The sequence below is a fragment of the Oncorhynchus gorbuscha genome, linkage group LG04 (assembly GCF_021184085.1).
Source record: "Oncorhynchus gorbuscha isolate QuinsamMale2020 ecotype Even-year linkage group LG04, OgorEven_v1.0, whole genome shotgun sequence".
Taxonomy (NCBI): Eukaryota; Metazoa; Chordata; class Actinopteri; order Salmoniformes; family Salmonidae; genus Oncorhynchus; species Oncorhynchus gorbuscha.
This window is the reverse complement of record NC_060176.1, coordinates 74,294,095-74,306,599: the sequence shown is the minus strand read 5'-3', so window position 1 is coordinate 74,306,599 and position 12,505 is coordinate 74,294,095. Positions and strand designations below refer to the sequence as shown.

The following is a 12,505-nucleotide window of genomic DNA, read 5'->3' as shown; positions in this document are numbered from 1 at the left end:
CCATCATAAAATATATTCGTGGCCAGTACTTGACTAAACTACAATGCCATTGATAATTGATTCACAATTTACTGCGATACAGAACAAAAGTAATGCACAAATATACGACAGTATGTGCAGTTCGGCCATCAAGCAGTTCGTATGATAGCACGTGACTGCTTTAGGCCAAGTCTTGCGCAGCTTTTATGCAGAAAAGTCATTTTTATTCAATTTAATTCTCAGTTCGTAAGCAAACCAGTAATATATATACCCTATTGTTAATTATAAAAGCATAGATTACAATGTTCTATTAAATTGATTTGGTATTTGTGTGTAATAAAGGGGTTTAGTGAATGAACACGCTGAGTGCCCAATGTAGATGGTCGCGTTTCACAACAGGAAGAGAAAATAAGGACTCCTGCTGTTGCATTTTGTAGTGACAGATTTTAACGAATAATATATTTGTTCAACATACAGAAGACCGTGATGGCTGCCATAATCACCGAAACGCAAAGGTAGGCAATTTAGTGTCCGTTTATTCTACTTCAAGGGAACATGTTTTTTAACTGAAACGTTAAGCTAGCCCTGCTAGCTAGCAAGATAGCTAGGTAAATATAAGTCAAAAAGTCATCTTGCTTGTCAATCTTTATGAAATTGTCCGAGGGTCTCACTCTATAGCAATATGTACATGAGAAAGAGGTTATGTTACAGCCATAAGAATCAGACTTTAGTTAATGTATTAAGGGGAGATGGAACTATACAGTACGAGCCTAAAGTCGGAATGTTTATGCTAGTCCTCATCCATTTCATGAGAGCAGTTTCATCTGTCTGTTAGCTAATTGTGCTCCACACAATCTCTCGTTGTTATTCAATCCACAGCATAAAAGAAGCAGTAACTTCCATCAACACAATTGAACTGAATAAATTCTCCAGACTACTTTCACGAATTCTGCAGAAACTTCACCTCAAGGTAGGTGTCTCGAGGGAGCAAGTCAGCTGGCGTATAATTAGCATAACATAGACATATGCTCCAACATACTCTTGCCTGGTCTCTCTTGCTAACTCCATTGCTGTCATTGTCCAGCCTGACAATTCTTTACGGCTTAGTTGGTGAGAAAGAAGAAACCGACTGGCACCCAGGCTACACAAACTCTGTATCATGCATGCTAAGCCTCACTTGTTTTGTTTTTTAAATAGTGCAAGTGGCACTGGTGTTTTCTAGTGCCGTCAAACATCAGGCTTTAGTCATGATACTACTGCAGCCCACTTGAATCAATACATGTACATGTGTTTACAAAGAATGATGAAGTTAATTGTGTCCCTCAGGAAGAGCGCACGTTCAGTGAGGAGGAAGAACAGAAACTGCAGAGTGCTTTGTCATTGGACAAGCAGGATCTCAGTCTGGTGCTGGATACAACTGCCTTCATTCTAGAACAGGTAAGTAGGCCTTGATGTTCGCCTCAACTCTAGCTACACTAAATAACCTTACGTATGTGCACACCTGCTTGTCAAACATCTTATTCCAAAAATAATGGGCATTAAAATGGAGTTGCCCCCCCCCCCCCTTTGCTGCTATAAAAACCTCCACTCTTCTGGGAAGGCTTTCCACTAGATGTTGGAACATTGCTGCAGGGACTTGCTTCCATTCAGCCACGAGCGTTAGTGAGGTCGGGCACTGATTAGAGATTCAACCGATTAATCGGCATGGCCGATTAGGCTGTCCCCGACCTGTTGCCACAAAGTTGGAAGCACAGAATCGTCTCGGTCTTGTTCTGTGAGCTTATGGGAACATCCACTTTGCAGCTGAGCCTTTGTTGCTTCTAGAAGTTTCCACTTCACAATAACAGCACTTCCAGTTGACCGTGGCAGCTCTAGCAGGGCAGAGATTTGACAAATTTACTTGTTGGAAAGGTGGCATCCTATGACGGTGCCACGTTGAAAGTCTCTGAGCTCTTCAGTACTGGCCATTCTACTCCCTGTGCTAATTTTTTATACAAATGTCAGCAACTGGTGTGGCTGAAATAACCAAATCCACTCATTTGAAGGTGTGTCCAGAGACTTTTGTATGTACAGTGCATTTGGAAATGATTCAGACCCCTCCACATTTTGTTACATTACAGCCCTATTATACAATTTATTAAATCATTTTAAAAAACTAATTTTGTCAATCTACACACACTACCCCATAATGACAAAACCAAAATATATTTTTTAGAAGTTTTTGCAAATGTATTAAAAATAAAAACTGAAATTACATTTACATAAGCATTCAGACCCTTTACTCAGTACTTTGTTGAAGCACTTTTAGCAGTGATTACAGCCTAGTGTCTTCTTGGGTATGACGCTACAAGCTTGGCACACTTGTATTTGTGGAGTTTCTCCCATTCTTCTCTGTAGATCCTCTCAAGCTCTGTCAGGTTGGATGGAGAGCGTCGCTGCACATCTACACTGCCGGACAAAAGCTTGGGGTCACTTAGAAATGTCTTTGTTTTTTAAAGAAAATCTATTTTTTTGTCCATTGACTTAACATGAAATTGATCAGAAATACAATGTAGACATTGTTAATGTTGTAAATGACTATTGTAGCTGGAAACGGCTGATTTAAATTTAAAAAATGGAATATCTACATAGGCGTACAGAGGCCCATTAACACCAAACATCACTCCTGTGTTCCAATGGCACATTGTTAGCTAGTCCAAGTTTATAATTTTAAAAGGCTAATTGATCATTAGAAAACCCTTTTGCAATTATGTTAGCACAGCTGCAAACTGTTCTGATTAAATAAGCAATAAAACTGGCTTTTAGACTAGTTGAATATCTGGAGCTTCAGTATTTGTGGGTTAGATTACAGGCTCAAAATGACCAGAAACAAAGAACTTTCTTCTGAAACACGTCAGTCTATTCTTGTTCTGAGAAATGAAGGCTATTCCATGTGAGAAATTGCCTAGAAACTGAAGATCTCGTACAACGCAGTGTAAAACTCCCTTCACAGAACAGCGCAAACTGGTTCTAACCAGAATAGAAAGAGTGGGAGGCCCCGGTGCACAACTGAGCAAGAGGACAAGTACATTAGAATGTCTAGTTTGAGAAACAGATGCCTCACAAGTCCTTAACTGGCAGCTTCATTAAATAGTATCCGCAAAACACCAGTCTCAATGTCAACCGTGAAGAGGCGACTACGGGATGCTGGACTTCTAGGCAGAGTTTCTCTGTCCAGCGTCTGTGTTCTTTTACCCATTTTAATCTTTTCTTTTCATTGACCAGTCTGAGAGATGGCATTTTCTTCAGGATGCTGGCCTTCTAGGCAGAGTTGCAAGAAAATGCCATAGTGGCCAATAAAAATAAAATATTAAGATGGGCAAAAGAACGGACGCTGGACAGAGGAACTCTGCCTCGAAGGCCAGCATCCCATAGTCGCTTTTTCACTGTTAACGTTGTGACTGGTGTTTTGCGGATACTATTTAATCAATCTGCCGGACAGCTCTCTTCAGAGCTCTGACTGGGCTCAAGGATATTCAGAGACTTTTCCCAAAGCCACTCTTGTGTTGTCCTGGCTGTTTGCTTAGAGTTGTTGTCCTGTTGGAAGGTGAACCTTTGCCCCAGTCTGAGGTCCTGCGCCTTCTGCAGCAGCAGTCTCCCAGTGGCTTCTGTCTGGCCACTACCATAAAGGCCTGATTAGTGGAGTGTGAGTGCTGCAAAGATGATTGTCTTTCTGGAAGGTTCTCCCATCTCCACAGAGGAGCTCTGGAGCTCTGTCAGAGTTACCATAGAGTTCTTGGTCACCTCCTTGACCAAGTCTCTTCCCTAATTTCTCAGTTTTGCCGGGTGGCCAGCTCTATGACGAGTCTTGGTGGTTCCAAACCTCTTCCATTTCAGAATGATGGAGGCCACTGTGTTCTTGGACCTTCAATGCTGCAGATTGTTTTTGGTAACCTTCCCCAGATCTGTGCCTTGACACAATCCTGCCTCGGAGCTCTATGGGCAATTCCTTCGACCTCATAGCTTGGTTTTTGCTCTGACATGCACTTCAACTGTGGGACCTTATGAAGACACTTGTGTACCTTTCCAAATCATGTCTAAATCAATTGAGTGGACTCCCATCAAGTTGTAGAAACATCTCAAGGATGATCAATGGAAACAGGATGCACCTGAGCTCAATTTTGGTTCTTCTAGCAAAGGGTCTGAATAATAAATATATAATATATGCCATTTAGCAGACGCTTTTATCCAAAGCGACTTACAGTCATGTGTGCATACATTCTACGTATGGGTGGTCCCGGGGATCGAACCCACTACCCTGGCGTTACAAGCGCCATGCTCTACCAACTGAGCTACAGATGGAGAATACTTATGTAAATAAGGTATTTCTGTTTTTTATGTTTAATACATTTGCAAAAAAAAAACATTTCTGTCATTTTGGGGTATTGTGTTTAGATTGTTTAAATAGTTTTTTTCCTCGTCAATTTAAATAATTTTATGAATATAGAATTAGGCTGTAACGTAACAAAATATGGAAACGGGTAAGGGGTCTGAATACTTTCCGAATGGACTGTATACTTTAGAATCAAATATATTAAATTCATTGTTGCCCAGTTAACCTACCATTTCCACTCTCAGAATGTAGTGTACCGTTGCCCAGTTTGAAGTTGATTTGAGAAGTTTTAGGTGTCACATACAGATCCATTTTAAAAAGGATGTATGATGTGTTCACTGTGCTCAAGTATCCAGAGTATACACACTGTAACCTTTCTATGGTGCTATTGGTGATGATGATTGTCACAATATAAAATAATTAAGCCTGAAAGAGAACATGCTTTGTTATACCTTTATTTAACTCGGCAAGTCAGTTAAGAACAAATTCTTATTTACAATGACGGCCTACCGGGGAACAGTGGGTTAACTGCCTTGTTCAGGGGAAGTAGGACAGATTTTTATCTTGTCAGCTCGGGGATTCGATCCAGCAACCTTTTGGTTACTGGCCCAAACCTCTAACCACTAGGCTGCCTGCCGCCCCATAACAGTGTATTCACACAAACGCCAGCTGCCAGCCAAATAGCTGACTACTAACAATCTACAGAAGCATTGACTTTCATCAATGCAATTCACCAAGAATTCTGCAGGAAACTTCACCTGATGCTAGGTTTCTCCACTGAGTAATGTGAGTTGAGTTGTCATGTAGAATTGGTATAACATCTTAATGGTATGTCCACATACTGTACATGTCCCTGTTTTCCTCAGTAAAGCTTGGTTGGATGCTCAGTAGAGATCTTCTACCACTCCAGTGTTTAATTGCTATATTGTAATTACTTCGCCACCATGGCCTATTTATTACCTTAACTCCCTTATCTTACCTCATTTGCACTCATTGTATATCAAAATCTTTTTGTTTTCTTTTGTACTACTGTATCCAATTTGTAAGTCGCTCTGGATAAGAGCGTCTGCTAAATGACTTAAATGTAAATGATGTAAATGTATTATTGACTGTATGTTTTGTTTATTACATGTGTAACTCTGTGTTGTTTGTGTCGAACTGCTATGCTTTATCTTGGCCAGGTCGCAGTTGCAAATTATAACTTTTTCTCTACTAGCCTACCTGGTTAAATAAAGGTGATATTAAATTAAAAATGTAGACCTAGATTTAGCGTCTAAACATGTATTAAGCGACGGTGAATAAAAAGAAAGTGCCTCGAGTCCTATTACAGATCGTCTATCACTGTTACAGATCGTCTATCACTATTACAGATCGTCTATCACTGTTACAGATCGTCTATCACTGTTACAGATCGTCTATCACTGTTACAGATCGTCTATCACTGTTACAGATCGTCTATCACTGTTACAGATCGTCTATCACTATTACAGATAGTCTATCACTGTTACAGATAGTCTATCACTGTTACAGATCGTCTATCACTATTACAGATCGTCTATCTCTATTACAGATCGTCTATCTCTATTACAGATCGTCTATCTCTATTACAGATCGTCTATCACTATTACAGATCGTCTATCACTATTACAGATCGTCTATCACTGTTACAGATTGTCTATCACTGTTGCAGATTGTCTATCACTATAACAGATTGTCTATCACTATAACAGATAGTCTATCACTATTACAGATCGTCTATCACTATTACAGATCGTCTATCACTGTTACAGATCGTCTATCACTGTTACAGATCGTCTATCTCTATTACAGATCGTCTATCACTATTACAGATCGTCTATCACTGTTACAGATCGTCTATCACTGTTACAGATCGTCTATCACTGTTACAGATCGTCTATCACTGTTACAGATCGTCTATCACTGTTACAGATCGTCTATCACTGTTGCAGATTGTCTATCACTATAACAGATCGTCTATCACTATAACAGATCGTCTATCACTATAACAGATCGTCTATCACTATAACAGATCGTCTATCTCTATGCAGGCTGTCTATCACTATTACAGATTGTCTATTACTATTGCAGATCGTCTATCTCAATGCAGGCTGTCTATCACTATTACAGATCGTCTATCACTATTACAGATCGTCTATCACTATTACAGATTGTCTATCACTATTACAGATCGTCTATCTCAATGGAGGCTGTCACTATTACAGATCGTCTATCTCTATGCAGGCTGTCTATCACTATTACAGATCGTCTATCTCTATGCAGGCTGTCTGTCACTATTACAGATCGTCTATCACTATTACAGATCGTCTATCACTATTACAGATCGTCTATCACTGTTACAGATCGTCTATCACTGTTACAGATCGTCTATCACTGTTACAGATCGTCTATCACTGTTACAGATCGTCTATCACTGTTACAGATCGTCTATCACTGTTACAGATCGTCTATCACTGTTACAGATCGTCTATCACTGTTACAGATCGTCTATCACTGTTACAGATCGTCTATCACTGTTACAGATCGTCTATCACTGTTACAGATCGTCTATCACTGTTGCAGATTGTCTATCACTATAACAGATCGTCTATCACTATAACAGATCGTCTATCACTATAACAGATCGTCTATCACTATAACAGATCGTCTATCACTATAACAGATCGTCTATCTCTATGCAGGCTGTCTATCACTATTACAGATTGTCTATTACTATTGCAGATCGTCTATCTCAATGCAGGCTGTCTATCACTATTACAGATCGTCTATCACTATTACAGATCGTCTATCACTATTACAGATCGTCTATCACTATTACAGATTGTCTATCACTATTACAGATCGTCTATCTCAATGCAGGCTGTCACTATTACAGATCGTCTATCTCTATGCAGGCTGTCTATCACTATTACAGATCGTCTATCACTATGCAGGCTGTCTATCACTATTACAGATCGTCTATCACTATTACAGATCGTCTATCACTATTACAGATCGTCTATATCAATGCAGGCTGTCTATCACTATTACAGATCGTCTATCTCAATGCAGGCTGTCTATCACTATTACAGATCGTCTATCACTGTTGCAGATTGTGTATCACTATTTCAGATAGTCTATCACTATTGCAGATCGTCTATCGCTATTACAGATTGTCTATCACTATTACAGATCATCTATCTCAATGCAGGCTTTCTGTCACTATTACAGATCGTCTATTTCAATGGAGGCTGTCTGTCACTATTACAGATCGTCTATCTCAATGCAGGCTGTCTGTCACTATTACAGATCGTCTATCACTATTACAGATCGTCTATCTCAATGCAGGCTGTCTGTCACTATTACAGATCGTCTATCTCAATGCAGGCTGTCTGTCACTATTACAGATCGTCTATCACTATTACAGATCGTCTATCTCAATGCAGGCTGTCTGTCACTATTACAGATCGTCTATCTCAATGCAGGCTGTCTGTCACTATTACAGATCGTCTATCACTATTACAGATCGTCTATCACTATTACAGATCGTCTATCTCTATGCAGGCTGTCTGTCACTATTACAGATCCTCTATCTCTATGCAGGCTGTCTGTCACTATTACAGATCGTCTATCTCTATGCAGGCTGTCTGTCACTATTACAGATCGTCTATCTCTATGCAGGCTGTCTGTCACTATTACAGATTGTCTATCTCTATGCAGGCTGTCTGTCACTATTGCAGATCGTCTATCTCTATGCCGGCTGTCTGTCACTATTGCAGATCGTCTATCTCTATGCAGGCTGTCTGTCACTATTGCAGATCGTCTATCTCTATGCAGGCTGTCTGTCACTATTACAGATCTTCTATCACTATTACAGATCGTCTGTCACTATTACAGATCGTCTGTCACTATTACAGATCGTCTGTCACTATTACAGATCGTCTGTCACTATTACAGATCGTCTATCTCTATGCAGGCTGTCTATCACTATTACAGATCGTCTATCTCTATGCAGGCTGTCTATCACTATTACAGATCGTCTATCTCTATGCAGGCTGTCTATCATAATGTGAAGCCTGCATCCCTGAAGCAGCAGCTGGAGAAGATCCATCTTTCCCCAGAGAAGGCGGAGGCCTTCTGCCAGGCCTGGACCGCTGTCTGCCCAGATGTCGTGGAGAAAGTCAGGCAGAGGATTTTTGCTCCCAAAAAGGTGAGGAGAAACCGTGTCAACGGCAGTGCAATAATTCTGCCCCTGCTATGCTGTTTACGCTTTATTTATATCGTACGTACTCCGTGTAATAATGCCATTACTGTAGCTACGAGAAATTACAAATTGCGTCGCTGCACAAGTACGTATGATGGCTAATTGCGTTATTGCATTGCGTACAACGCAAGGTTTAGGCTTTCCTCTCTCAAGTGGCGAAACAATGAAAGCAGAAAACGTTTGATCTTTCTTTGTGGCAGTAAACCAGTCCAGTTGAGCCAAGGTCCCGAGCCACGTTGGCATGGACAGGAAACTGCCAGATCCAACTGATCATTTGAACTTAAACGATTATACAAATCTCTGTGTATATTAACACCATAGAATAGAGTCAAACCAGGCAGGTACCATAGTGGTTAGAGCGTTGGGCCAGTAACAGAAAGGTTGCTGGTTCGAATCCCCGAGCTAAAAAGGTACACATCTGTCGTTCTGCCCCTGAACAAGGCAGTTAACCCACTGTTCCCCGGTAGTCCGACTTGCCTGGTTTAAAAAAACAATTGCCTGTGATGTTGTCATGATAATCTCATCGACAGCAGTCTTCGGGGGTGTCCTAAGTGGTACCTTATTCCCTATATAGTACACCAGCTATAGTCCACTACTTTTGACAGGGACCATTAGGGAATAGGGTGCCATTTGGGAAGTAGTCTTTAGCATTGTCCCCTTTGGGAGGCTCGAGTGGGTGTGATCACACTTGGTGCTGTGACGTCCTGGGACCACACAGAGAGAGCTCCAGGTTTATTATGCCACTCGGCTTCATTAAACACTTATCTCTCCTCTCAGCACACCTAATCTATTTCACTGCTAAGGCAGATTAATGGAGCGTTCTGCCACTTAGCGGTCCCATTGGGCCTCTGCTTTAAATGTGCTTTCACTGCACCATCCAACTGATCAGGGCCCGGTTTCCCCAAAAGCTTCTTAAGGTTAAGATCATCGTTAGAACCTTCGTTGGGGCATCGTTAAAACCATTGTTACTAAAGTTGCACTTAAATGCTTGTTATTTATCGACTGCCTCAGCTAAGTTTGTCGTTAGGTGCTTTCTTGCCCTTCCACATCACTTTATACAAGATCTCCGCTAAACATAGAATCAAGATTTTGAACTATACATCGTTAACACTCGTAAGCCTAAATTCCAGCGCTATCGGGGAAAAACCGGCCCAGAATTGTTTCTTAAGATTTCTTAAAGCTAGAATCCTTAATGGGTGAAACTGTCAAGTCCGCTGGAGATATTGCATCAATAATGAAGTTACTGCAAACAACGAACACTATTTAAAATGTTTTTATTGTGGTTTCTGTATGGTTGATAGCTGGAACATGTCGGATGGCAGCTCAACCTTCAGATGGCCAAGTCCACCCAAGCCAAGTTGAAGGATCCACATGCAGTGCTGGAGCTCGGTGTCAGAAATGAGGATTCTGAGGTAAATGGCCTACTTCACACTGTTGAACACACACACACACACACACACACACACACACACACACACACACACACACACACACACACACACACACACACACACACACACACACACACACACACACACACACACACACACACACACACACACACACACACCTTTGTTACCCACTCAAAACAGAGGGGCTGTTTACTTAGCAGATCTCAGGGGATCCATTCAATCTTCAAAATGGATGCTAATTCTGCATGTGTCCCTCTTGACAATGAAGCAGACCTGAAACCAGACAGCAGGGAGCTTGTTAACAATGGCCTCAAGGGCCAGCTTTCCTTTTAGTCCTGTGGGGTCTGTATCTGTACAGTGTCAGTCGACCATTTATGTCCATCAATGGACAGCATTTGCAGATTTTCATCAGAAAATGGGAACCTAATGGTTCCCTTGGTTGTTATGGTAACAACAGGTTTATCAGGTGTCCGTGTTTATGGTGTTAGTATTCTGTCCCCAGAGTGCGCTCTCTCTCACACACACTCGCGCTCTCTCACACACACTCGCGCTCTCTCACACACACTCGCGCTCTCTCACACACACTCGCTCTCTCTCACACACACTCGCTCTCTCTCACACACACTCGCTCTCTCTCTCACACACTCGCTCTCTCTCTCACACTCGCTCTCTCTCACACACTCGCTCTCTCTCTCACACACTCGCGCTCTCTCTCACACACTCGCGCTCTCTCTCACACACTCGCGCTCTCTCTCACACACTCGCGCTCTCTCTCACACACTCGCTCTCTCTCACACACTCGCGCTCTCTCTCACACACTCGCGCTCTCTCTCACACACTCGCTCTCTCTCACACACTCTCGCGCTCTCTCTCACACACTCGCTCTCTCTCTCACACACTCGCTCTCTCTCTCACACACTCGCTCTCTCTCTCACACACTCGCTCTCTCTCACACACTCGCGCTCTCTCTCACACACGCGCTCTCTCACACACTCGCGCTCTCTCACACACTCGCGCTCTCTCTCACACACTCGCTCTCTCTCACACACTCGCGCTCTCTCTCACACACTCGCTCTCTCTCTCACACACTCGCGCTCTCTCTCACACACTCGCGCTCTCTCTCACACACTCGCGCTCTCTCTCACACACTCGCGCTCTCTCTCACACACTCGCGCTCTCTCTCACACACTCGCGCTCTCTCACACACACACACTCGCGCTCTCTCACACACACACACTCGCGCTCTCTCTCACACACACACACTCGCGCTCTCTCTCACACACACACTCGCGCTCTCTCTCACACACACACTCGCGCTCTCTCTCACACACACACTCGCGCTCTCTCTCACACACACACTCGCGCTCTCTCTCACACACACACTCGCGCTCTCTCTCACACACACACTCGCGCTCTCTCTCACACACACTCGCGCTCTCTCACACACACACTCGCGCTCTCTCACACACACACTCGCGCTCTCTCACACACACACTCGCGCTCTCTCACACACACACTCGCGCTCTCTCACACACACACTCGCGCTCTCTCACACACACACTCGCGCTCTCTCACACACACACTCGCGCTCTCTCACACACACACTCGCGCTCTCTCTCACACACACACACTCGCGCTCTCTCTCACACACACACTCGCGCTCTCTCTCACACACACACACGCGCTCTCTCACACACACACTCGCGCTCTCTCTCACACACACTCGCGCTCTCTCTCTCTCACACACACACTCGCGCTCTCTCTCACACACACACTCGCGCTCTCTCACACACACACTCGCGCTCTCTCACACACACACTCGCGCTCTCTCACACACACACTCGCGCTCTCTCACACACACACTCGCGCTCTCTCTCACACACACACTCGCGCTCTCTCTCACACACACACACTCGCGCTCTCTCTCACACACACACACTCGCGCTCTCTCACACACACACACTCGCGCTCTCTCACACACACACACTCGCGCGCTCTCTCACACACACACACTCGCGCTCTCTCTCACACACACACACTCGCGCTCTCTCTCACACACACACACTCGCGCTCTCTCTCACACACACACACTCGCGCTCTCTCTCACACACACACACTCGCGCTCTCTCTCACACACACACACTCGCGCTCTCTCTCACACACACACTCGCGCTCTCTCTCACACACACACTCGCGCTCTCTCTCACACACACACTCGCGCTCTCTCTCACACACACACACTCGCGCTCTCTCTCACACACACACACTCGCGCTCTCTCTCACACACACACACTCGCGCTCTCTCTCACACACACACACTCGCGCTCTCTCTCTCACACACACACTCGCGCTCTCTTTCTCACACACACACACTCGCGCTCTCTTTCTCACACACACACACTCGCGCTCTCTTTCTCACACACACACACTCGCGCTCTCTTTCTCACACACACACTCGCG

At 43.7% G+C, this 12,505-nt stretch overlaps 1 protein-coding gene across 1 annotated transcript in view; it reads left to right on the top strand.

Annotated features, from left to right (window-relative positions):
- Nucleotides 1–148: 148 nt before the first annotated feature.
- The window catches only part of commd10 (COMM domain containing 10), a 49,862-nt gene continuing 37,505 nt past the window's right edge, over nucleotides 149–12,505 (top strand). The window contains exons 1-5 of the mRNA XM_046348073.1: nucleotides 149–494; nucleotides 859–949; nucleotides 1,306–1,416; nucleotides 8,424–8,579; nucleotides 9,935–10,045. Of these exons, the coding sequence (XP_046204029.1) occupies nucleotides 466–494; nucleotides 859–949; nucleotides 1,306–1,416; nucleotides 8,424–8,579; nucleotides 9,935–10,045 (498 nt within the window). The 5' untranslated portion in view covers nucleotides 149–465. The remainder of the gene's footprint in view (nucleotides 495–858; nucleotides 950–1,305; nucleotides 1,417–8,423; nucleotides 8,580–9,934; nucleotides 10,046–12,505) is intronic.